The sequence below is a fragment of the Lepidochelys kempii genome, chromosome 22 (genome assembly GCF_965140285.1).
Source record: "Lepidochelys kempii isolate rLepKem1 chromosome 22, rLepKem1.hap1, whole genome shotgun sequence".
Classification (NCBI taxonomy): domain Eukaryota; kingdom Metazoa; phylum Chordata; order Testudines; family Cheloniidae; genus Lepidochelys; species Lepidochelys kempii.
Window position 1 is genome coordinate 16,624,602 of NC_136401.1, and position 26,891 is coordinate 16,651,492.

General features: G+C 54.3%; 1 protein-coding gene across 3 annotated transcripts in view; it reads left to right on the forward strand.

The window, feature by feature from the left end:
- Positions 1-26,891, forward strand: part of NECTIN1 (nectin cell adhesion molecule 1) — a 153,862-nt gene that overhangs the window by 118,284 nt on the left and 8,687 nt on the right. Inside the window, exons 6-9 of one of the 3 annotated variants that reach the window (XM_073320776.1) lie at positions 2,991-3,138; positions 8,047-8,134; positions 8,659-8,769; positions 16,869-16,978. In XM_073320776.1, coding sequence (XP_073176877.1) covers positions 2,991-3,138; positions 8,047-8,134; positions 8,659-8,769; positions 16,869-16,978 — 457 coding nt within the window. Of the gene's footprint in view, positions 1-2,990; positions 3,139-8,046; positions 8,135-8,658; positions 8,770-16,868; positions 17,053-26,891 lie in introns of all 3 variants that reach the window. The other 2 variants (XM_073320777.1, XM_073320774.2) reach the window with 2 other exon arrangements.

The following is a 26,891-nucleotide window of genomic DNA, read 5'->3' on the forward strand; positions in this document are numbered from 1 at the left end:
AGCATGTAAAGGGATGGAAGAACAGCGGGGAAATTGAGGGTGGGGTAGCATGTTGGCTCGCTGAGCCTTTTCCGTGCTTGCTGTGATGTCTAGTGCTGACATTCAGAACCCTTTGCACTGATGTGATAAGTGTGTTTGTTCTTTGCCGTGTGCCACAGGGACTGATCGCTGGCAATAACTGGGGAGAGGGGACATCTCTGTGAATCCCATGCAGACCCCATTTGCTCCTTAGTGCAGCAGTCTGGGAGTGGGATTCACACAGATGTGTTGCTTTCAGAGATCTGTCAGAGTTGGCTTTGCGCTAGCAATGGGATGGGTCTTCGGGCATGGGATGGCAGGGTGTCAACCTCACAGCTAAGCAACTGGCAGAGTACCCAGAGCATGGGGGTGACTAATCAATGGGGGAGGCTTTTCCATCCGAGTCAGCACTGAACCCCAGTGCTCCACGTAGGGAGTGTGCTGGATAGATTTTCTTGTGGAGGGGATATGAATCCAGGGTGCTGACTACACGTGGCCATTGAAGAGCCCCTGGAATGGATGTGTTTAGGTGTGGCAGAATTTGACAGATAACAGCAATGTCTATTTATAAGCATTTTTTTTTTTAGTTTTATCCACTTAAATTTTCACAGTTGGACTAAATTATGGGCAGGGGTCAGAAAGCAGCGAAGGTCAGTAGATGCTGATTTCAACAAGTTAAAACTTTATAACTACTAAAACACAAATTGTTAACATCACTTGCCAAACTAAGCAAAGTAAATAGCCTCAAATCAAACTCTAACAAGTTCCTCAAGCAGCATTTTCCTTACTTTGCCTATCTGTCAATTTCAAATGTTATTGATGGAAATATTTTTTGTCAGTTTGTGTATATGCAGTGAAATCGACGTTTGCCACAAAAATCAAACCCATCCAAGTCTAAGTATGTTAATTCCAGTGATACAGATACCGTCCAATGTGAGAAGTTACATTCTCCCTGCAATTTCAACAGGGCACAACATTCTGCTTCACTTCCTGTCCTAAGCTGCATTGTTCCTGGGGGCTGTTAAGTAGCTGGTTTCTTCCACCGCAGAGGTAGCTGCTTTTCATCAGTGGAGGGCAGAGGTGAAAGTAAGCCGGTCTGGTATGGCATACCGGCAAGAGCCAGTACGCCATGCCGGACCTGACTGGCTTCCCCAGGCTGGCGCTTTAAAGAGCCCCGGGCTCCCGGTTGCTGGAGCCCCTGGAGCCCACAGCACATACAATATACCATTATTATTCCATCTGCCCTACAGGGGGAATTCCACTGACTAGCACAGAGCGTCTTCCCTTATGTGAGATGGGCAGAATCTGAATGCTCTCAAGCTGTGAGTAAGCCACAAGTGCTTTGGGGCTGGAAGGCTCTGCAGAGCTGATAGTGTTAACATCCCAGCTAGCGGAAGGTTGTCCTTGGGGTTAGGCCAGTCATTTAGGATTTGGAAAATCCGTGTTCAGTTCTCTGTTCTGCCACAAACTTTCTGTGTGTCCTTGGGGTGATTGCCCTGGGTCCCACCCCATAGACAGGGCTGGCATTATTGGCCCATGTCTCATGCATGTGACAGGCTCAGGTGCTGAGGATATAAATCAGATCACACTTTGCACCTCTGCAGGGAGGAGATAACTACATGGTGCATCCACCAGGGCCACTGCCCCTTGTAATGAGACGCACACACCACTGGGCAGGTCTCCACCCCATTTCCAAGGAAGGCATATGCTCTGCTGTGAGCTGCATCCCTTCCCCAGGGGACCAGGCTCCAGCAGGCCCCTTTTTCCCCCTCCCCTGGATTTTTTCCTTCCTCCATTCCAATTATCTTCCACTTTCATCACTGCCGGAGCTGTAAGTACAAAGTACCAATTAGCTAGTTTTCAAGTTTAATTAGGTTGGAAGGTAGAGCAAATTAAATCCTTTTATCGTACATTTCAAAGCTCTTTCCCATCAAGCCCACGGGATTGGTTTCCTTTGAATGAGGTCCATGTTAGTTGCATTGAGGCCGACTCCAAGTCATGGAGCTCTTCAGCTCCAGGGCCAATGGGAGCCAGGGCAGGGGGTATATGCCCTATCCGACAGCCAGGATATCTGTGCCCCATGGATGCAGGACCCTGACACACACACACACCCTGCTCTGCCCCCAGTCAGTCACTGCTTCCCTGGGATTAACCTCTGATACTAAACTTGTCCTCCTGTGAGTCCAGCCAACTGGCAAAGTACCTGCAGCTGAAGGGTTAACCCTCAGGACCGTAGCCAATACCCTGGTGGACTGCGAGGAGTTTTTGGTGGGCGCCTGGGGGACCTGTGCTTGGGGGATCTCTAGCCACTAGGAGCGGGGAATGCTGGGGTTTGGCACTGCTGCTCAGCATTGTAGTATCTGAGCACTGGGACTCTGGGAGGACAAGGCCCCCACCCCCAGTGCCCCATAGGTTTCCCCCTGCTGTCGGTTCTGGCTGCAATCCTTAGGACAGACCTGGTTATGGGGAGGCGGGTCCCAGTGGGGGGTCCAGGCCATGGGGAGGGGAGACCTGGGAGAGTGGGGTCAGCAATGCTAAGAGCAGGGAGGCCCTCGGTGGGGAGGATCACGGTACTCGGCAAGGGGGCTGATGAGTGGCGAGGAACCTTGTTCAATCCACGGGAGGCCAGCGAAGGAGGCATCTGGTGCTTCTCGAGGCAAGGCCCTATGATCATGGAATCTATGGACCAAATGGTCAGAAGGGGCCAAGATGGAGCAGTGTCAGTCAATAGAAAACCAGGTCTCTGGAGACCTGGAAGAGACAAGGTCCATCGTGGGGCAGAAGGGTATGCCTTGCAGGGGGAGGGATGGGACAGGGAGATCAAGCAGTGTGTGCAGTGTGGGGGCTGATCTCTCTCCGGGAGCCACAGGATCTGCAGTACATTGGGCCTCTGCTCTGCTGAGTGCTACGCCTGGCACCATTGCTCCCCAGGCTTCAGATGCTAATGCGTTACGTCTCTGTGTTTGTTCCAGATAAGCCGCTGCCGCAGGGACCCCCAGGGGGCATTATCGGGATCCTGGGGGGCGTAATTGCTGCAGCTCTCATCATCGGCGTGGCCGTCACTGTGTTCATCATCTACAGGCGACAGCAGAAGAGCCGCACAGAGACCGACAATGACCTGTGAGTAGCCTCTGCGTTCCCTCCCGGCTGCACCTCAACCCTGGGCTCCAGCATTCCAGTCCTGGACTGGCCCCACCCAACCTCCTTCCCCTGCAGCTCCATTCCTGCTCCCCCAGCCTGAGCTGTGGCTCTCCCTGCTAGATCCCTCCCCTGAGAGCTCTTCTGATACCCCTCAAGCCTAAACAGCAACGTCCTCTCGGATTCCCGGCCAGAGCCCTCCCGCGGGTCACTTGGCCAATGCCCCGGTATCCGAACCTGCAACAGCCACAACAATTCCACTCCTCAGCAGAGAGTGCCAGCCATGATGCCTTTGTCCGAGGTTCGGTGACACGGGATGGCACGCACTAGGGAGAGCAGGGTATGAACCCGTGTGCGGGATCCCGGTCTCCAAAGAGCAAAAGGTGAGGGCTGCTCCTGACTGGCACAAACATACGCACCGACACCAGGCACATGGAGGGGTGGGACACCCGCATCGGGGGTTGGACAAAACTGGGCCTCTTTTTAGCTTTGCCAAAGCAAATTGGCCCATTTGAGATTTTTCCAAAATCACAAGCAAAGGGTGGGGGGTTGCAGTAAGTGCTGCCTGAACCCCACAGAGAATGAGGTAAATAAATCTTTGGTGATGGGGGTGGGCAGGTTGGATCAGTGGCCCATTGGCTACTGATCAGGGGTGCCTGCTGGTGGAGAGACAGCCAGGGCTTGCACACTAGAGATTGAACCAGGATTCCCAAGTGCTGCCTAGGGCCCTATTCCCTGGAGACTGAGCTCAGAGTCCCACATTGCTTCCCCTGGCTTCTCTACCACCTTGTCACCCCAGCTGTGTGTATTTGGGGGCAGATGTTTAAAGAGGAGGCACGACAGGGGAACCTGCACAAACTGCACCGCGGCCCATTGCGTGACAGGGAGGCCTGCTTGGAAGGCACAAATGCCAGTTCGCTTGTGCCAGCCTGGGTGCAGGGGGCATTGTCTTGCCTGCTTCTCAGTGGAGCAGCCCCTTTCGCCTCTACCTGCTGATGGAGCAGGAGCTCAGAGATCCACCACCCGGCCCCATCCTTGGGTTTGGAGACGCTTGGCCCCTCTCCTCTGCCACAGCCCTTGGGAACTGATGGCGTGCCTGCTGTCCAGGGTGCTGAACTATCCCAAAAACAGGGCGGGAGCAATGTTCCCTCTAATTTTCTTCCGTGCAAATTTTTGACAGGCCATGTGTGCAAAAAATGTCTTGTGTGCAAATGTTTGTGCTTCTGTGCAAATGTCTGTGGGCGCGGTGTTTCGCCGTGTGCGCAGGGTTTCGGGTCTGTGTGCACGCGCACTTATGCACACAGCTTAGAGGGAACAGTGGGCGGGAGGCAGGGGACATGCCGAGAGGATCCTGCTCCCCAGCCCTGTGGTGGCTGGCCTGGTTGGAGGGAGTGCCCCAAGCTGAGTGTACCCTGGGCAGCCCCTGGGCATGGTCCAGGGCTCCTGGGCAGAGGAGTGAATTATTCTCTTTCATTGTGTGTGTTTCTCTCCCTTCTTCCTGCCGGCTGGTTCTCCCTGAATGATAAATCATCTTTGCTCCTCTCTGCCTTATCACTCAGGGCTGTATCTCCCCCTCCTAACAGGGCCAAGCCATTACCAGCCCCAAGCATGGTCCTTTCCCAGAGTGGATCCTAGCAAGCGTCTCTCCCCTGCATCTCATACGTGGGAGCTTTCAGGCCCATTTATAAAAATACCTGACTCCCCTCCCCACCTCCAATGCTCTGGCAACATGCAGGGACAGCTCCTGGTTCCCAGCTTCTGGCTCCCACTCACAGCAGAGTTTGTTGTGGATCCTTTTTCAGTTGTTAGAAAGTTTGGAGGAGGGAAAGTTTCTCCTTTGATTGTGTCACTGAGAGATTTTGGGGTAGAAAAGCAGACAAGCCAACCTGCTTTCTCTGCCTCTTCACTCCCCACTTCTCTGGACACCCCACATGTGGTCTCCCTGCAGCTTCCCAGCCTGGCCCCCTCCCATTTCTACTCCTGCCCTCTCTTACTCCCTGATCCCCCTCCCCAGGACTCAGATTAGGGCAAGACACTGAGGCAGTGGTATTCCCCCAAGATCCAGTGAACAAGGCACCAGAACAAGAGGTGACTCACAATAGAGTGTGCACGGGTTTGAAGTTTGATCCTGATGCACAGCTGGGCTCCTCCAGCGTGGATCCCCTTTCAGCCTCCTCAGTACAGGCTCCCCCTGTTCACCCCCACCCCAGGCTCTTCTCCCGTGGCAGCTCTCTCTGGCTCCCTGACTATTGGAATGGTTCAAGTCACATTGCTGGGACCTCAACCTGCAATTCAGCCCTGGCCCCATCCTCCCCTAGGTGCTCAGGTTGTTGGCAAGAATCGGGTCTGAGTCCAGACTCAGGTCCCACTAACTACTTTCAAAATCTGGGGGGGCAGGGGCGTGTCTGGGTTTGGGCTCATCTTTGCTTTCAAACACCATTTTGTTCCCCATTCTACTCTCCCTGTGCCCCTTCTTAGCACACTCTGATCACAAGAAGTCTGTAGCCACCTAGGAATTGGTGGTTGCCCCTAAACTACATGGCCAGTCAGACTCCCAACAGAGCATCTCATCTCCCCCTGCACCAGAGATGTGACCCCAGCTCCTTGAGCTAAATGTGACTCTCCATTAGCTACCAGCAGTATGGGGTCTATGACACACAGGCAGGCTGCTCTGATTTTGAAGAGGGCAGTGGTCATACATTCATACCAGGCAGTTCATTACAGTCTGGGTATTACCACAATGTGCTAGCCTGGTATCCCGCATCCCTCTGATGCTGGAGAAGGGAACAACTCACTGGATCCCACCGGCTGCTGCTCACTGAGGGTCCATTGCCCAGCTATGTCCCCTGAGGCTCAGAGCAGAGGTCTTGGAGCAGAGTGGTTGCTCCAGTGTGTGCCGCACAAACAATTCCACCCCCACCCCCTTTGGAGAAGTTCTTCTCATGAATCCTCTCAGGGAACAGCATCCTCCTTGCTGCTGTATCCTTTCAGAGAGCAAATGCCCCGCCTATCACCCTCAAATCACCCCCTTCCCATTTGCAAAGGGAAAGCACCAAAGAGCTGAAGGGTAAATGGATCTCCCCACTGCCCCCACCACATGGTTGTTACATCCCAGAAAAAATGTTTTGCTCCATTTAATTCTGTTTGAGAGAAGGCACTGGAGGATGACGGGAGTGTGCAGAGAGAGACAGCGGAGTGAAAAGCAGGAGTTGAGACAATAATAACCATGTGGGGTGCAATTGCATGGACAGCATCAGGCCTGCAAAAGAGCCATTTTCAGACCGTTGGTTTCCCACAATGGCCCTCCACAAAGGCAGAAGAAGAGCTACTTTAGCTGAGAAGAGTCATACAATGGAGCAGGCTGAATGCCCTGACCCTGGGGTCAGGCCTTCTCCTGGAGCCCGAGATAACAGAGACATCTCTTCCCCACTCTTCATGCCATCCATCATTGTGTGGTGCCCCACTTTGCATAGAACCATCTAGGAGCTTGATCCAAAGCCCACTGAAGTCACTGGGCATCCTTGCCGCAGTCCGCAACCCCCATTTTCCACCCTGCATCCCCGTCCCGAGCCCTGCTCTGGGCTTGGAATCCACTGGAGTTTGCAGAAAACTACCCCCTGCATCTACTGAAGTTCACAAGGAGAACGAACACGTATGGAGAGAAAAGGGAGGGGGCAGCCCACTAATTAGAGTGGCAGAATTTAATAAGATTTGTAAAAGGATTAGACACGTGTATGCATATGAGCAGAAACTGGAGAGACAGTCCCTAGGATGGAGATTACAAAGGCTGTCAATCCTCATGCTCCAGGGCAAAAGCTGATCCCCCCATTTGGGATCAGGAATAAATTGCACAGTGTGTGCAATATGAAGATTTTTTGCCAAAGCCTGACGTATCCAACAGTGGCCACTCAGAGACCAGCTACCAGACCAGACAGACCATTGGCTTCCTCTTGATTGGCAGTGCTCACCACAAGCTGCTTCCTGGAATCCAAAGCAACAACTCAAATAGTCCCTGTTGGGATGATTTGGTGCCAGCTCTGAAGTGGGTTTACCCCCACCAGCCTGGGGGCCACAATCTGAGGCAGAGATTGACCTGGGATTAGAAATGTAGTGTGGACAAAAGAATCCAAGGAGGGTAGGTGAAATATTAGAAGCAGCCCATTTAATTATGTTGACAGTTCAGTGGAAAGCTGACTCGCTGGATCTAGCCATCTCACAGTAGTGCCTAGATGCCCCAGTCAGGATCGAGGCCCTCGTGTTCTAGGTGCTGTACAGACACATGGTCTGTCCCTCCCTGCAAAGCTCACGAGCTAACTTCAGAGAAGACTCAGCTGTGGGTCCAGTGACCAAGAGGGAAGAAGTTGTGGGGGGGGGTAAGGGCAAAGGGAATGTGTGGAGTCATTGGGGTTACTCCAGATTTACACAGGCAGAAAAGAGAGTGGAATCTGTCCTAGGGTTCCTGCCCCAAGGGATTTAAGGTCTGGGCCAGAACTGTAGTGAAAAGGCAACAGGCATGGGGGGAGAAGGGGGATGCAGTTCTCTGAGAGAGGAGGGAGAGGTGAGTGCTCCTTGCACCTGGGAGCTCTGACTGATCCCTTATTCTGGGACTATGAACATTTCTATGGCTAAATTGCAGAGTGGGTGAAGCAACCTCCAGGGGCTGGTCAGCCCTGACACATGTCATCCCCTGGGGAAGTGAGCTTCATGGAGATGAAAGCCAGGAACCCAGAAGGAAAGCCCTCCCCGCCCCCCCAATAATGCCCAAGCTACTTGATCCGCATCTGCACCCACTGAAGCCAAAGGGAGTTTTGCCATTGAGAGTGGTGCATGTGGGATCGAGCAGATTCCCTGACCCCACAGTCGAACCAACGGCTGCTTTTCTCCCTGCAGAATTGATCTGCCTCCGTCCCACAAACCTGTCCCGCCACCAAAGAGGAAACAGGAGATGAAAAGCCACCTGACGGCAGAAGACATCCAGGTACCTACCCCCAACCTAGCACACCCACTTTCTTTGCCAGCATGGGAGACAGGCCTTCAGCCAGAATTGAGGGTGCCAGGCCTCTGGAGGCACAAAGTGCAGGCTCCAGCCAGCCTTTCAGAATGCCCCATGAAGCAGGTTTGGTGGGAGGAGGGCAGTGGTTTGGGATTATCCTCTCTGTCCAGGATCTCGGCAGCCTTGGAGACTGCAGATTGGACCCAACCTGCACCCTTCTGGGCACAGACAGGTTCTAGGTTGGGCATGGACAGGTTCTAGGTCAGGCAGGGTTCTTCTCGGAAGGATCAGTGCCTTGGTGAACTCCCAGCCTTTGAAGTGTAATGCCTAACCATGGTGAGACAAGGAATGGGGCAGAGAGAGAGCTGGAGAGAGGGACCCTGCAGGGGAGGTCTCATGGTGACTCTGTTCACCTTGCCCGATCCCCTGGGACAGGTGCTGCTCCCCAGATGGGTGGCAGGAAGGGTGAGAATGGTGCTTGCCCTCTTGACCTGTCTTCCCAATTCCAGGTCGTCCACCTAGACAACATGAAGCAGGAGGAAGAGCTCCAGAAGCTCCCTCTGCAGACGCCGTACTACGACATGGCAGCCAGCGAGCCCTCTCCGTACTCTGACAAGCTGGTAAGGAGGGCATGGTGCCGGCACTGCCAGGGACCTGACCTGGCCCTTGCCCCCCGTTTTCTGCACAGGAACTCCCAATAAGGGATTAGGTCACTCCTCCGTCTGCTGGGGTGGGCGAGGCAGCCTGCTCTCTCGAGCTGTTGGAGGAAAGGAGAGCCCTCTCCTAGACTGAGATGCGAGACCACAGTCTCCATGTTCATCCAGTTCTAGGCCTCCTCGCCCCACAACCGCTGACCCTAGCCTGGCAGGACTCTGCCCTTTCCTCTTCCACTGTGTAACCCCCCTGGCTTTCCATAACTGTGGGTGCATGGGATGTCCCATGGGCTCCTCTCCAAGACACAACCAGCAGCATATGCGGTGGGAATTAGGACTGAAATGGGCGTGGCTGAGTCAAACACCCGCACTCCCTGACCCATCAGTCCCAAGACAGCTTCACCCTGGCCAAATCAGAGTCACAGGGTCCCCTACCCATAAACCCTTCCTTGAGATCATACCATCGTGTGGCTGGAAGGAGTGAGGATCTGCTTGTGGATCCTGGTCCATCCTCTCCTGACTGGGCCTGCCCTGTGCTGCGTGCCTCTTGGGATCCTCATCTCCCCAGGGGGGCTTGGGGCCTGAGGTCCTTAACAGCCTACTAGCAGTGCGTGGGAGAGAATGCAGCTGCAGGCCTACATTTCTTTTTTGAGGCACATTTATTCTGGGGCTCAGGGGCCAACTGGCTCGGGGTACTGTGTGCAACCTGACTGCTAATTGACCTCTGCATTGTTCCCAGCAAAGATTCAGGCCTTTTTGCAGAAGGTGGAAGAGGCAAGTTGCGAATCTGCATTGGAAAGGGAGGTGGACGGAGGCAGGAGGTGCTGGGATCTATTCTAGAGTAGGGTTTTCAGCAAGTCATCGGGGCCTGTGACCCAGCCGGTGCTCCCTGCTGGGTCCTCACCTTCTGCAGCCAGTCCCATAAGAGACTGTTAAGCTGGAGGGGAGGCTGCTGTGAAGTGACCCAGAGAGAGCAGAATGTATGCAGAGGAGGAGACTGGGAAATCAATTATCTGCAGGGCAGAGCTTGCTGGAGTTTGACTTTAAATTGAGGACACTTCTTTAAAACCCTGTGTTTTGTGTGGATTTGTTCAGCTTGAAACAGGGAGCTGCTAATGCAAGGCAGCAGCAGCAGGGGGACTAGGGGTCAAGGAGACAGGGAGGGAATGTAGCAGGAGTGTAGGGAAGGCTGATGCAGATCTAGAATAGGTTAGATAGTGATGCATGATAGCTGTCTGCCTTCCTGCAAGCAGGTGACTCATGGGCTACGCATCAGCCTTGGTACAGCTAGACTCCCTGGAACTGCAGGTTTAGATCCCTGCAGTGTTGACTGACCTTTGCTCCTCCGAGGGTGATAAATTAGTTACCATGCATAGGGGAATCTCTTCAGTGAGACTTTAAGTCAAGGGCCTGACTGCTCAGAATGGGTACAAGATCAACAGAGGGTTTTGCCCTGGCATCCTTGGCCAAAATTTCTTCTTGAGCAATGTATTGTGCTCTGCTTGCTGCTGTCCACCCCAGAGGTGGCTGCATTTCACCAGTGCTCGCTCTATATGAAGTGCTTTGGGATGAAAAGTGCAGAGTAAAGGACCTATAATAATTAGCATGGATGTAGGGAGCAGGATTTCTCCCTCATGTTGCTTTTATACCAGTGTGTCTCCAGTGAGAATCTCCAGAATAAGGGCGAGGACAATCAGACCAAAGCACCTTCATCCGGAGAAATGTCAACCAGCGAGACAGTAAGAACAGCTGTGATGCAAAAGCTAACCCTAAAGACCAAACTCTGCTCTTGGTTCCACTGGTGAGATCCCGGGGACTTCACTGCAGCTGCAGGGGGCATATAGCCCTAAGGGAAAAATTCTCTGCTGAGACCTGCCGGCGGGGGGAGATGGGAGGGGAGGGGGATGACCAATTTCCTGGTCTCCCCAATTGGTTGCCAATTTCCAGGTGTGTTTTGTGGGGAGAGCAGGATCCCGGAGCTAGGCTGTGCTCTGAGGATGGGATCTGAGAGCAGAATCTCCCCCATAATTATGGGGAAGGAGTTAGCTCGCTTTGGTAAATAACAAGAGGTTGGTTAATTAAAGAAAGCCATCAGTGGCCGGGCTAGTGATGGGAAGATGGGCCCAGCTGGTGGCCATGTAGTAACCATGGGAACCTGGTTTGGCAATCTCAGTCCAGCTTGGAGCAGACACATGTCCCAAAAACCCACCACCGTTTGGAGCACTGAGGCTGGGACGGGTCATGAAAACCAAACTTCCCTTTTCCCCCAGAGGGGGTCCCTCCAGGGCAGGACGGAGGCCTGTAGGGGGCAGTGTGTGGGGAGCATCCCCCGACCCTGCTGGACTGTCCTTGCAGAAATCAGAGGGCTCTGGTCGGTGGGGTTCCAGTCCTGCCCCTTTCAGTCCTGAATCCGGTTCTGTTCAGGTACCTCCGCCCCCCCGTCCGTTCCCAGGCACACAGGACCCCTCCCCTGCCATATGCCGACTCACCCGCAGGCTGCACTATCAATAGGTAATGCTGGACGGAATAATTTTGGAGGAAAATCTCTGCTTGGAATCAAACAGAGCAGGGACTGGGTCTCTCACTGCCTGGCCCAGGGCCCTGACCCCCCTCTCTGCCCCCCAAACACACAGAGAAAATGTTCACAAGGTTTTGGTTTTGTTCCTGCCTCCCCCACGCCCTAGAGATCATCCCCGCCTCCGGTGCCCCCAACTGCCCGTTTTCCAGCTGTTGGTAACACCCCTTTGGCTGGCTGCCTAGGGGTGGGCAGGGGTGCTGCTCCCAGTCGGCTCCATCCCTGCCAATCTCCAGGCCCTTTGAGCAGGCGGGGGGGCTATGGAGGCTGCTGAAAGTCAGCAGGAGGAGCGTGCACGTTTCCTGCCAGGCCTGCTGGGATCCGCCAAGGGCTCTGGGGTGCACAGATAGCGCACGCTGGCTGTGGGGCAGCGACGGGGACAGGGGTGTATCGCGCTGCACGTCCGGGCCCAGCTCTTCCCCCTGCTCCTTCCCATGGGCCCTGCTGGGGGAATCGTTGTGGGCTCCATAAACCCACAGAGACGGCCTTCTGCCCATGCTTACAGCACCCAGCCTATTGCAAGCTCTGCCGGCCTTTGCAAACCCTTTCCAGACCCGGGGTCCAGTCTGTGGCCTGGTCACCACTAGCTCCCACAGCCACCCCGCTGGTGGGAGCAGCTCACTGGGCGGCCAGAGGGGTGTGGCTGAGAGTTTGGCTACAGGGAAGCATCCGCCTCAGATTGTTCAGGGTCAGCTGGGCACAGTGTGATCTCATCAGCTGGGGGGCCGGAGGCAGGGGCCTGGACCTGAGATTTAATGCCGGCAAAGAGATCCGAAGAGGAGGGGTGCTGCAGGAGAGCAGCCCTCATGACAATGGGGGCCTCGGAGCAGGGGGAGGTTGCAAACAGGTGTTAGCAATCCCTCTGCCCCTCCCATACTGCTAAATGGGAGGAGGAGCCAGAGTTCATCCCGGCTAGATGGGAGGAGGGTGGCAGGCTAGGGGGAGGCCTTGGCATGGAAAAGGCTGCGGAGTGCTGCATTAGAACTAGATAAGGGTGAGAGGCAGCTGGTAAGAAAGGTCAGATTAAGCCAGGACTGGGATGGGAGATCTCTAAGGAGCAGCTGTGGCGATTGCAGAAGATTGTGTTGGCACCAAGGCTCTGGCATGCTGCTTTGGGGAGCCGTGCTGCTGGAGGTGAGGGGGGAAGCTATGGTAGATCCCTTTTCACATCAAGAGTGGTCGGGTCAGTGCCCCGGCCAGTTCCAGGGTGGCGAATTACAGCTGCCCCCTAAATTCCCTTGTTGGTTTCACTTCGTCTCTTCCTGCCTTACTCTGATTTGCAGGGTGTTCTACCCCAGAAGCAGCTGCATGCTGAAGCATTTCCTGCATATAGATAGTTTGTCACTGGCTTTGGGACCCCTCGGAGGGGAAGGTGCTGGAGAAATACAGGATGTTCCTATTCTGCTGGCGCTTTGTCTGCTTAGAGACGGATGGGGGAAGGGATTAGAGAGCCAGGCACGCTGCGTTTCGCTGGGGCGGGCTCTTCATACATTCAGTGAATTGTGTGATGGCTTGTAATTTGGGATAAAGTAGATTCATCACAGGGATGCATGAAAACTTCTGCCTCAGGGTGATGATTTCGCACAGTTGGAGAGAAAGAGAGTCGGATAGGGATTAGAGAGACTGGGAGGGCTGGGGGAAGAGAGGGCTGCCAGAGAAGGGTGGCAGACGAGAGAGAATGGGTGAAAAAAGGAAAAGACTAGAGAGAAGGGGAAAGAGAGTAGAATGGAGGGAGGGGAAGAGAACAAGAGCAGCCCTGGGAACTGAGCCCAGCACGGTGGCGAACAACAGCTACAGACACCCCTAAATTCCCATGATCATTTCTCGCTGCTCACCCTAGCCCCCTCCTCCTCCTCCTCGACTCCAGCAAGAGGAGCAGTCCCGTCCTCGCAGATGCCCCAGGCCACACAGACACCTCCACCTTCACATACCCGCCAGGTGTGCAGAGGGACAGGCAGGTTTGGCTGCTCCTTGATGAGCTGGGTGTTTCCCTGGGGGGTGTCTGTGCTTCCTGCACCCCAAGAGGAGGACATTTTAGCTTCTGCCACACTGTCTCCTCCTTGTCCCACCTGCCCCACAAATCTGCAGTGCCCCAGGCCCCCCCAGCCGCATGGGTGAAATGTCCCTCCCCTCTGCCCCGCTTTTCCTTCAGGGGAGGTTATTTGTGGTGTTCACAGCAGTGAGAGGATGGTGTCTCTAGGGCTTGGCCAAGTCTATGAGCCCCCAACAAACACAGCACCTTGTGCAGGCAGGCAGGTACCAAATGACCCAGCTCCCCTTGCCCCTCCCAGTGGAGATGAGGGCTCAGAAGTTGGGGGTATGCACGTCTGATAAGCGTTCCCCCTCTGAGCTTTGCACTAGGCCAGTACCCATGGGCTCAGCTGTTTTCTCTTCCAGGGATCTCAGGCCAGAGAAAGGTGCGGTGTCTGGAAGACCTGCCAGGCTTGTGCTGTGTCTGGTTTTCACTGTATCATCGTGCGTGTTGTCTGTGCATGTGTGGAGAAGGGAGCATGTTTGTGCGCATAACTGTGAGGAGCCAGCACCAAATCCCTGGATCTAAATACACCCCCCACTCTGCAGATTTCAATATCCAGATCTGTCTCCAAAGCTTAGCACTGGCCCCTCTCTAATGTGTGCATGAGTGTGACTGGCTCTGCCAGTGTGTGTGTGTGGCCTTGCCAGAGAGCCTATGCATGCACAAGGACGTGTGTGTAAACGTCGGTGTGTGTGTGCGTGTGTGAGTGTAGGTGCTGTGTGTGTCTGTGTTGCATGGGGCTGTGTAGTGAGCTAATGGCACAGTGGGTGTGAGTGTGCGTGTGTGGAAGCTCAGGCGTGAGGCATGTGTGCGGGGAGTGGTTACATGTTTGCAGGTGTAGAGGGAAAGGGTTCATTAGTCCAGGCAGCTGTGTCATTCGTTTGGCTGACCGGGAATTACCAGGGTGTCGGCATTAGAGCTTGTGTAAAAGTCACATTATTGATATTAGAATACATTTTTGTTCTAAACAAGCAGCAGGCAGCAGGCATGAACCAGTGAGTGGCAGAGACTCACGAGACTCTGCAAAGACACAGACCCCATCCCCAGAGTGCGGGGTTGTGCTGGCTATGGGGCAGCAATGTGGACAATGGAAGGATGGGGCCCTCAGGCCTTGGGTCACCCCTCTCCAGGACTAGAGAAAGGGTCCAAGATGCAAAGGCTGGAACCAGATCATGGTCCTTCGGGTCTGGGTTTTGGATTGGGACCAGCATTATCCAGAATTGAACTGAAGAAGTTCAGTAAACTCTTCTATTCCAGCCCCCTGGCCCCTACACACTCTCTCCACATGCCCTCTCGGTCCCGGTCAGTGAGATTTCATTGGCCCTACAAGTTACACACTTGTCTGCAGCAGGTAATGAAGACGCAGACCACTCAGGTCTCTGTCAGACGGAGGGGCTTGATTCCACCATTGCCACATACACCAACCTCTGATGTCACGTACATACATTCACAAGCCCTCACATACACCACTACGCAAGCCCTGCACTTCCATATGCTGTGCATGTGTTTATACACAACCCCCCCCCCAGCACCCAACATTTGTGAACTCCTGGCTGTACACTGGGTTTTCTGATGCTAGCCCGTCCGCTCTCCCTTTCCCGCCGTGCAGCACAGAATGCACCTTGAAGTCTGTTGGTTCCCCTCACAAGACCAGCCTATCTGGGCACCCATGGGGAATATGATACCGGAAGAACCACCGATGTTTGCTTTTCATTTCCCGCCACCCTGTTGGGTGGAGGGGTTCTGCCCCCCAGAGTTACAGCAAGGTAGATGGTGCAGCAAGACAGTCAAGAGATGACTCAACCAATCACCCTGTGCAGCAACAGGTGCTTAAAACAGCTCATCACAGAGCCATAAACCTCCGGAAATGGCCCTGCCACAGCTGGTAAATGGCTGAAAACCGTTCAGAAGCAAAGCGGGGAACGTTCTAAAATTAAACACCTTTTACCTAATTTGCATGGGATGCAGTAGCTCAGGGAGGGGAAGCGAGAAGAGGCTCCCGTGTCTGGAAGCATCCCACCTGCCCTCCGGTGAGCCGTAGCAAACACGCTTCTTGTTTGGTCAACACAGGCACCTTGTGTGGGTGGGACCAGAGGCTGCCCCTGAAATGCTGTCTATAGAGGATGTTTGTGGTGCTCCTTAGAGCTGGGAGTCAGGAGAGCTGCATTCTATTCCCAGTCTGGCATTGATTCTGTGTGTGAACTTGGGCAAGTCACTGCCCGGCTCTGTGCCTCAGTTTCCCCACTCTAAAACAAACCTCCCAGGAGGTTCACTCGTGACTGTTTGTAGAGGCGCTTGGAGGTCCCCAGAGGGAAGCCTGCAGAGGAGGCCAGGTATGTATCATGCTGTCCATGCAAGATTCCTTATTGCTGAGCACCTACAGATGGGATGGGTGCTTGGCAGACACATCACAGAGGTGTTCCCTGCCCCAAGAACTAGCAACCTAGCTAGTGCTCTAGCAAGAGAGAGCAACACACAAGGAGGAGGAATAGGATCACGGACGGACCTGCACCCAACCCCAGTGTCCTCCATATGGGAAGGGTGTTTTCTTGCCCTTTGGACACCAAGCTGTGACCTTGAGAGCTCCATGTGCAATATTTTACTGGTGACGGGTAACTCAACCAGAGGGTCTCAGAAGTGCTCAGGGGACCTCCTGCCAATGTCCTGTGGATATCACAAGGGATCTGACCACCATTCCCACCCATCCACACCTGCGTCTGTTCTCCTGGGGCCAAAAATACAAGCATTATCCCTGATTCTGGGTTATGTTCCCCCCTCACCCTGTGCAGGCCCTCTGCAGTGAGATTGCTGGCTCCTGGAGGGAGCATGGAACTGGACAGCACTGCCATTATATGGGGTTAAATCCAGTTCACCCTCCCAGGGGGAGAAAGTCTGGCCCCATTGAAGTCAAGGGGAGCTTTCCCATTGACTTTAGTGGGGCCAGGATGTCCGCCCCAATTTCCCAAAGATGGAGCTGTCCATAGGGGGGAGTAGCTGCTGGAAGTGGGAAAGCAACCCCTGTTCAGCCAGGTTGGAGAAGACACATGGGGGGGGGGGCGTGTCCGCTCAGACAGGTTAATTGCCCAGCTCGGCTAATGAATGGGGAGAAATGCCATTCGGATCCTGGCTCTGATGGGGGATTTTAGTTGTAATGATTGTTCATTTTTCCCCTTTCTTATCTTTTCTCCCCCTTTCACTGTTCTTGTCTTTCTTCTCTTCCCTCTCGCACTTTCCTTCTCTCCCCCTTTCTTTTAACACCCCTGTCTCTTTTGCCCTTTCTCATCCCTCTTGGCATGAACCCCCCACCCCTTTCCCATGAAACCCCCACCCCCTCTTTCCACACTCACACTCTCTCTCTCTCTCTCTCTCCCCTTCCTCGTGTTTTTCACTCCTCCCCATCACTGCACTCTGCTGTCCCCTCTGTGTTTTCACACCTCACTGCTCTCTCATCTCCAGAATTCGGGCACCAAGGACTGTGATGTCCACTATGCAGAGCTGGACACATCCGCTCTGGCCTCGTCGCCCAGCCCCCGGAGCTCCATCCAAGCTGGCGGAGACCTAGTCGAGTATGCAACCATCCAGCCTAACTTACGCTAACGCATGCCACTCTAGGCCTTTCCCCTAAGATTCTGGCCTCAAGGTACACAAACGCACTCTCCTTTCTGTGCTCCTGGTGAAATCTGTGCTCCCCCCACCTCCTGTCACTTCCCTCCCTCGTGGAATGGTTCCCGTTGCATACTAACCTCCCGCCCCGTGTCTCCATGGTGCTGCATGCTCCCTCCAGTCCCCACGGGGCCCGGCCAGAGAGACCTGAAAGCCAGAACGCTGTAGCCTCGCCTCTCCTGCATGCGGCCTGCAGTGGCATGACGCGCCCGTCCTCTTGCTTCGTGCTGTGTGGAGAGGTTGGGGGCAGGGCGGGTTGGATAATGTTTGTTTCTGGTTGGTTTTCCCCTGTCAAGGTGGCATATGTGAAGTGAGTGGTGCAGATGGGAGTGGGGTGGGTCTTGGTTTGGATTTCGGTTGGAATTGCCTGGGTAGCCAGAAGTGAAGCGGCCATGGGGAGATGTGCCGAAGAGGAGGCCAAATGCCCCGGGACCTGTTGAGAGAAGTTTGTCAAGAGCTTCCCTCATGCTTGTGGGCAGCTCCTCGGGTCTGTGTAGAGGAACGTGCAATACAAGGCAAGGTGGGTGAGAGGAACTCTAGTTACACCGTGCAGAGGGAGGGGGGAAGGAACCAGCAAGCGTGAATGAGAAAGGACTGGAGAAAACAAGAGAAGTGAGAAGCAGGGTGGGGGTAGAGGCTTGGGGACAGGAAGGATTAATGCCGTAGAAATGGTGGGCTAGAAAGCTAGATGAAAGAGAGAGTGGGTGGGTCAGGGCAGGTAGTTTGGCTGAGAGAGGGAAGTCCTCTTGCCAAGGGGCACCCATCTGAGAAGACAGAACACCAGAGGCAGCTGGGTCACGCAGATGATGGCCACCTGCTCCGCGTGGCTGGGAAGCCAGCCCCGCTCTGCAGCAATGCTCAGCTCTGCGAAGCATGGGAGATGAGAGGGAACATGTCCTGCCAGTAGGATGCTCCTGCTGACACTCAGCCAGGACATTTGCCAAGTGGAAATGTCCCCAGGCAGGGGATTGGAAGAGCAAGAGTGGTGTTCTTGTTTAATGGTGTGCCCTCCCCTCTCCGCCCGTGGCCTCCCGCAGCCAGGGGGTGAGAAAATCCACTCACCAGGGCCACCGCCACTCGCCCACTGCCCATCGCTCCCATGTTTGTGTGTCGGAGAAAGTTGGTCCATCAGAGTGAGCGTGTGTGTTTGTGTCAGAGACAGAAGATGAGTTTGTGTGTGTGTGTGTGTGTGTGAATGAGAGTATGTGTGAAAGTTGGAGTGTGTTTGTGAAAGTGTGTGTGTGTATGAGAAACAGGGTGAGGGTGGCTTTGTGTGTGTGTGTGTCTCTTCTGGTTGCAATAAGTGGAGATGCCCTCCCCACATCGCAGCCAATCCACCATTTCTAGTCTCCTCCTGCACCTCGCCCAGGCGTGTGAGTTTATATTTTCTATAACCCCTGGCCCTGGCTCACAGGGAGTGGTTTATCCTGTAATATAACAGGTCTCTGCTCTTCGTTAACCAGCCCGGGCGAGACACCCTGTCATTCTCCCTTCCAGCCCTTTATCAATAGTTCACAAGCTGCTGTCTCTGCTCTTGTGTTTCTCTGCTTCGTCTGCGTCACAAACTCCCCTCAGCTACAGTCTCTGATGCCAGGGACCAGGTCTGGGCCCAGGGAAGAGGGTGCCCTCTGGAGATTGTGGGCATCCCCAGCCAAAAACCCCAGCTCCAAACACCCGCCACGCTTTGGGGGATTTAAAAGATGGAGCCTAATTAGGTGGCTCAGGGCCATCTCCAGAATCCTGTGATACCAAAGGAACTTCCCTCTACCAATCAAATGAAAGAGCTTCCTGGGACCCCATCCAAAGGGCTCCAGTGGCTGCATGGATGTTTGAAGCTCAGACACGGGGATGGGGAGTTGCAGAGAGCAATACCTAGGGCCAGGGTCATCCTGGGTGCAGCTGTGCCAATGCAATGGAATTACACCAGGGCTTAAATTTGACTTGAGAGTCAATTCATCCAACATCTTGGCTGCAGAGCTCTTTATGGCTGTGCTTTGGGGTTTTCTTTGTGGAACGAGGCATGGGGAATTTCTGTGGGTGCGGAAGGTGCCCTGGTTTCCGTTAGAAAGCCCCAGCTCCAATGGTCCCTCAGCAGCTGGATTGCACAGGGAATGCTTTTCCTTTGCTGGGAAGGCTCAACCCCCTGTAGGGCAGCAGACAGTGGGGCTGGACGCTGAGTTCTGATCTGGAATCGGAGTACCATCCAACGGACATTAAGGCCCAGGAGGGTCCAGTGTTCCAATTCAGCCATTAGACAGAGGAGCCTGAGACAGGAAGTTTGGATCAGGACTCCCTCAAAGTCCAGATCCCTCGTCCCAGCCTCTCATCGTTAACAGAGGGGCAGAACTTGGCAAGCCACAGTTTGGATTTACAGATCCCCAAAGCAGGGTTGCTTGGATCTAGGTCCCGTTACATCTAGCTTAGTTCAGGAAATGGGCCTGGACATCTCCCGCTGATGGTGACAATTTGAGGCAGGCAGTGGGGGAGGAAGAGTCCCCAGGATCTCTCAGGTCCCCTTCACCTTTATCCCCATCTGCGGTGTGTCACTCCACCTTTCCAGACAGCAGAGAAATCTGGAGGCCACCAACTCCATGACTGGGACAACCAGATCAAGAGCAAAAGGGGGCACTACCTCTTCCTTTCCTCCCCGCAACCACTGGGGGACTGAACCCTGCTGGCCAGGGGGCTCAGAACCTGAATCCCGCCCTCCACTTCTGCTTCCAACTCCACCCCAAAAAATCACCACACACTTCAGCCTGGAGCAGCATGGTTAGTGGGTGGTGTGGGCAGAGCCAGCTTGGCTGTGTAGGAGCTGGAGCCATAGGAAGAGCTGGGAGGCAGCTGATAAATTAGCTAATTGGACCCGTGTAATAATGAGCTATTATCCATGTGGCTCGTTCAGGGCTGTGTATGGCACAGATAACTCTTCAATATGCAAATGCCCCTGAGTGATGGGGAAGAGATGGGGAGCTGCTGGCAGGGAGGATTGAGATAGCCTGGCATACTTGGTGTCCAAGGCAAAGCAGCCAGGACAGCCGGCATTGAGGGGTAGGGCAGCTAGGGAAGGTAACAAGGTGTCCACAGGGTCCTCTTAAGGGAGACAATAGGGTGGTCAGGGCAGCTCACCAGAAGGGGCAAAGGGGCTGGGGCAGCACAGAGGTGGGAGAGCCTGGACAGCTGGCATCGAGGGGCAGGGAAACTGGCTGCACGGGGCTTTGGGGAGGAGAACAGTTAAGAACTGCAGGCCCCATTATCGGGACCCTTTATCACAGGGGGAGGGAGCGGCTGTGAGTGGCCAAGCGACTGTCCATGTCCCACCAGGGGTCTTGGGAATGGAGTGAACATAACCCACCTGCAACTGCCCACCCTCGGATTCCTGTGCCCAAGGCTCAGCCGCGGCTTTCCGCCTTCAGCAGGAGGGATGGGAGCCTGGCTTAGAGCGTGGTCTAGCTGTGCCTCGGGTAACACCTCCCCTCTTGGGCAGCCTCCACTCGCCAGCCCACTCCCTCCCTGCTGTGTGGGGTCAGGGGGGCCCCCTCACAACCGTCCTCTTTGCATAGGCCACAGCGAGCCCCAGGGTGGTGCGTCCATCTCCCATTCTCCTGACTTAGTCCCTACAGTGACTGGCGTGGCCCTGTCATCATAGCACAGCAGCTATGCTCTGTGGCGGGCACCCCTTGGCACTCAGTCTGGGCTGACGGAGCCTTTCAGCCTGGCCGAGCAGCTCGAGGACCGTTTGTCAGGGGAAGGTTGTCGGCAGCTCTCTCCCGAGCTGTGAGGTCCCCGTGCCCGGCCTACGTGTGTGTCTCAGGTGACTGCAGCCTCCCCCTGCACTTCACACATTGTGGCATCACTCAAAGGGGGCAAGCTCGGGCCCCCGGAGGAGATGGAAAGCCCCAGCCTCCGAGCAGAAGGACCAGGTCTCTGAGGCCCAAGGCAGCCAGGGAAGGGAGGGGGCTGCTGAGCTGAGCAACTGAAGGGCGCAGGCAGGGGTGAGGCAAGGTCTGCCTGAGGGAAGCAAAGTGACAGCTCCTGTTGCAGCGAGGGAATGCATTGAACTCAGACACCTGGTATTGGTGGATGGAGCACACCCCGTGGGGCAGGGGGCACCCTCAGGCTTTGGGACTGGAGTGGGGACATGCCTTCCCACCCTCCAGGCAGAGGTGGCAGAGGGGGAAGGGAGGGGATGCACCCAGGAAAGGGGAAGAAGCTGGTGTAGGGTGAGGGACGTTAAGGAAGGGAAGTCGCTTTACAAAGGTCTGCTGGAAAATGCCACAAGGATTCGGAATCATTCCAGCCCTGGTACGTCTCAGCCACCAGGCTGGTCCTCTGCTCCGGTCACTGCAGAACACGACAGTCTGGGTCCCCGCAGAGGCAGGAGATTCTGTGGGGTGAGTCCCTGTGGGGAGAGGACAGTCTGGGGTGAGGGTGTCCCAGGGACAGGAGCCCCTGGGGTCAGAGTCACCATGGGGAGGGGACACACTGGGGTGAGGGTCTCTGCAGCGGCCGGAGTGACTGTGTGAGTGAGTTGGATGGGTCTGGTCCGCCTGCCACCCTCCCATAGACCCCCTTGTTTCCCTGTGCTGGAAGGAGCCCTGTAGAGCCCCACTGTAGCTGGTAGGTAAGTGTCTGCCGCTGGCCTTGCCCAGAGTGGACGGTAACCTCTCTCTCTTGCGGTGTCTCGCCCGTGTCCTGCGCGCAGAATGAGGATCAAGGTCTTCGTAGACGTAACAAGCGAAAGCGGACAGTAAGTTTCTGGGTGGTTTTTTTTTATCCTTTTGGTTCCGATGTCAGTTTGGCACAGGCGGGCGGTGCTGGGTCGTCAGCCACAGACACCGGGTGCCTCTATCCAACAGACAAGGAGAGCACAGGTCACAGCCAGCCACCCCACACATACCACGCCAACCCAGCCCTCCCCTCGGGGCAGGGTGCAGTGCCGACTCCATGGTCCATTCACCTCGGCCTCCCCGCTGCGATGGAGAAGGAGGCTGACTAGTGCCACTGGAACGATGGGCTTGTGACCACCCACCCTCTGGGCTGAGGCAAGCCAACTCATCCCACGCAGGGCACCAGACAGCCTTCCCTACCAAGCCAGGCTGGGTTCTAGACGGCCAGCTGGAAGGCTCCGTGTCCCACCCCAGGCCCCTCAGCTACCATTACTGGGATGGAAGGTGGGCTGGGCCTCCTGAATCCAGCCCTGCCCTGGTGCTGTAGGGATAGACTGGGTCCCAGCAGGTTTATACAGCAACCACCCAGGCTGACATGCAGAGGGCTCCACTGCACGGGATTTCTTAGGGGCTGGCACCAACAGGCAACAGAGAAGTTGCCTTTAATCAGAACCAGCCTCCCTCGCTGTGGCATGTTCCCTGCTGGGCCGTTGGTCTCACAGTGGCAGAGATCTGGGCGTGATATGCTCTAGGCTGGCCCAGTAATATTGCATGTCTTTCCCCCCCTGAGGTGCCTCCACCCTGTATCCCGCTCCCACATGGCCCACACTGGGTCCTGCGTTCCCTCCCGTGTGGTGCTCCACACCAGACCCTGCTTCCCTCCGACAATCACTGGCACACTGCACATCGTGTGGGCTCACCAGGACCCCTGTGACCTGCTGGGCTTCACATCTCTGATGTGCTCCTCACCAGGCTGGGGTTCGCACTTTGACACAGACCCCCATGGGGACATGAGCCTCGGCCCCTTCAGCTCACCTCTAGGCAGAGCCATGTCTCCGTGCCGGGTGGCTGGCCTCAGTGTATTCCTCCCTGCTGGCTCCTAGCTCCCACGCTAGCATGCCATGCTAGACATGGCATCTCATTCCAGCCAGCCCTTTTTCAACCATTCCTACAGCACCTGATCCAAACCTGTTCTTTCTACAGGCTCGAGAGCCCTATTGTAGGGGCAGGCGAGATCCATGCTGCATAGTTCAGGGGGCCAAACTCATCCCTGGTGAAATGAGCAGAGCTGAATTTTCACCCTCTGATACTATCCACCCTTTGCAGCTTCCAAAAGGCAGCTGCAGGCTAAGCATAATTTCCCCTTCATGAGGGGCTGGGAGGCAGAGGGCAAACTAGTGAGAGATTCCACTGTGGACCCCTGCCCTTCTTCCCCTCTGCTGAACCGTGCTCCTAACTCTGACCCCCCCCTTGCAAGGCCTGGTGTATTATAATTACACTCAGCAGGGAGCCCAGGAAAAGGTGAGAGGTTTGAAAGCAGAGATCTACCCACCCTTTCCCAGAGGATTCTTGCGCTGGAACAGGAGGCTGTTCTCAGAGCTATAAACAAGGCAAGCATTCCCTAATCCATCTTGGGAGGTCTTGCCTTTTCTTCCCGGGGTGGGGGATTTTATCGCCAGCGCAAGGACAGTAATCCGCCAAATCCAAATTTGGAAAGCCTCCTGGTTTCTCTGAAGGAAAAATAAAGCCGGTCATATGGTGCTTTGAAAGTGTAATCTCACTGCAGCAAAATCTCCCCACTCAGACACAGCATAGGCTGGAGGGTTCACTTTTGATGCTTTTATTAAAAAAAAAAATTCTCCTGCACGTTGAGAATTTCCCATCCCGTCTCTGTTGTGTGGATGGTTCAGATCATGAGACAGATTCCAAGACCCTGATGTGTCTGGAGGAAATTAAAGCAGGAGGCAGGCTCCCAGCCTGCTGTCCAAGTACCAGCAGGCCCAGAGATGTGCCAGAACCAGAACCTCAAATGTGAACCCCTTCATGGTTAAAGGGGTTGGATTTGAATCCGCAGATCCAGGCTGCATCCAAGAACAGTAGAAGCCAGTTTTCCAGTTCTGTTTTAATAATAATATCTAGCTTTGATGGTGCTTTTCACCAGTAGATCTCAAAGTGCTTTACCAATTACCACTAGTCCTATTCTACAGGTGGGGAAACTGAGGCACAGAGCGGCACAGTAACTTGCCCAAGGTCACCCAGCAGGCCAGTGGCAGAGTTAGGAATAGACCAACCTGGTCTCCTGAGTCCCCAACCAGTGCACTAGCCACTCCTGCTGTTTGGATGCATTCAAATGGATCATGATACTTCAGCACCATCAAACCCCAAACCCCTGCCCCTACTCAGCGCAGGCCTTTCGTTTCCCAGAATTACCTGCGCTCTGCACCCTTTTGGGGTCCCCCTTGCCTTTACGATCAGAAATGTTGTACACCAAAAATCCAGACTCTCAGCAGCAACAGTGACCTTGGGCAAGTGACTTAGGCCCTGGTTTTTTAACGTAATTAGTTGCCTAACTCCTGCTGAAATCTGGGCCTCGTTCACCACCTTTTGAGTGGGGTTAATAGCCCTGCCCTGATGCCCAATCCATTAGGGCACGGGAGGCAGTCAGGTACTGCAGCAATGGGTCCAGATGAATACCTGTGCGAGAGTTAGGGCTGGTCTAGGCTGAAAACTGACATTGGCCTAGCTTCATCATTCAGGGGTGTGACAAATTCAAACGCACATCCCAAGAGACATAGCTATGCTGACCAGCTCCCCGTGTACACCGTGCTCGATGAAGGGAAGAATTCTTCTATCCACCTAGCTACCACCTCTGCGGAGGTGGATTACCTACACGGATGGGAGAACCCCTCCCATCTCTGTAACGAGGGGCTATGCCGCAGCGCTCCGGCAGCAGAACTGCTGGCTGTAGGATTTTAAGTGTAGACCAAGCCTCGGCAAGGAATCCTGCAGCGTTAAGCTTCCTGCATGAATAATTTGTGTGTGCTTCTCCTTATGGGTCTTGGCCCCTCCTAACCAAACCTCAGATCCACCCTCTGGAGCCCAAAGTCTCTGCTTGGAGAGAATCAATTGCTCATGAGAGCCCAGTTCTCTCGATCCCAGCCCCTCTCCCTGATCCTTGCAGCTATTACTCACGATATACCCGGTGTGGTGAGCAATCAAGTTGCTCCGTGATAGATAAGGTGTCAAATGAGCAGCAGCGCTGTGAGAATTAGCTAAAGTCTGTGCAGCACTTTGAAGATGAGAAGGGCTATAAAAGTGCTGAGGAGTCAGTTTATAAACACAGTGGGGAAACTGATACTAGATGCCAGTACTTTGAGTTTCCCAGTGCTTTCAGTAATTCTTACGGGTAAGGATACAATACAGTGTGTGTAGCAGCCCTTGCTAGTGGCTTGTCCACTACAGGGCAACAGTCTTCTCCTGCTATGGGTTAGTGGAGCGGCTGCTTCAGTTTCAATTGTCTGCAGATCCTGGGGTTCAAATCCTGCTCATAACTTATGAGGAGATTGTTAGAAAAGTAGACCTGAACTCTCGTCAACCTCAGATGGTCTAGAGTAGCTGCCGGCAAAGGGGAAGCCGCTAACATTCTCGCAAAGCATATTTATTGCACCTGTCCCTTTGTCTAGTCATGGTTGGCCCCATAGAGGATAACAGCCTCGGGCTAATGCAGCTAGTCCATTAACTCCAATAGTAGTTAGCAGTGCACAAGGTCCTATGTTCAAATCCTACTGCCGGGGAGTGTTCCAAGGCAGTTAGTGATAATGTTTTGGGTAAGGCCAGCTGGCATGGAGCCCTTTCCAGATATTCCCCCCTTGTAATTCTGTCTTTCCTGCTTCTGATTTTCACAGAAATGAAGTTAACAAAACATCAAGATCTTGGCCAATATCTTTTCCCCTCCCATCCCCTCCTTCCCCCTGGTTAGAATTCATTCCTGGCTATGGATGAGCAGATTTATTGGTGATTACCAGGTCACAAGGAGAAAACAATTCACAGCACTAATAACTATGCTTAAGGAGTGACTTTCAGAAGCAAGAAGAGCTCCAAAGTGGGGTGGGGGGGGGAGATGGTTGAACTAGAGTCACTGAGAAACTGAATTAGAGCATGTTAATCAAACAAAGACAGTTTAATAATAATCCACTGGGCTGTTTGAAATGGATGGCTTTTTGACACCCTACTTAAACAGTTTCTTTAAAATGATTTAAAACAAATATCCCAGCAAACATAAGTGTTATATGGAATTGCATCAGAGGTGAAGGCAGGGAGAGCAGACACAAGAGTTGGGGGGAGGGGGGGAGAAATTCATGTAGTAGCTAAATTTAATTAGCCATAATTTCATTTCAAACTCTGTTGGAGGTACGTAAGGTTGAAGAAAAGTCACAGAGGGACAAGGGAGAGAGTCAAAGGGCACTGGCCGTCAGAGCTGTTAATAAACACAGGGTGTGTGCAATTCCCTTCCTTCCTGCTACTTGACAGTGAGCAAAGCGGGGAGCAGGCTTGGCTTCTGAACTCACAAGCTTAGGGAAGGCGCGAGGGCACAGGGAATGCTTTCTCCCCCCCTAAGCTCCAAAATCTCGTCTGCCCTGCTGTGGTCATGCAGTACCAGCACACAGTGCTACCAAGGCAGGCTGGCAGTGGTCTTGCACCCACCTTGCACAGGTGGAGCGGCTGCCACAAAGAGGCTGATCTTCTCTTGCCCTGTGCCTTAGGCGATCACCTACACCTGTGCACAATGCCCTGGTGCAACAGCACACAATGCTGCCTGAGTGCCTACGGCACCGCCTGCAATGCACAGCTCAGCCTGGGAGCAGCTCACACCAGGATAAATGACAATGCCAGCTGCAGGGCGATGGCAAATTGGGCCCAATGAGCCTGGTAGTGGAGGGACAAGCCCTGTAACCTGGTCATCTCTTGCAGCCCTATTAAGTATTGGTATTTCTAGTGATGGGCGATAGCCATCACATTTCAATCTGCAGTAGGAAGCCCTCAGTTTTCATGGGGTTGATTTAGGCCCATCTCCATGGTTTTCCAAGGGTCTTTGCAGCAGATCCATAAAGATTTCCCACTATAACTCAGGGCCCTAGCCGTGGGCTAT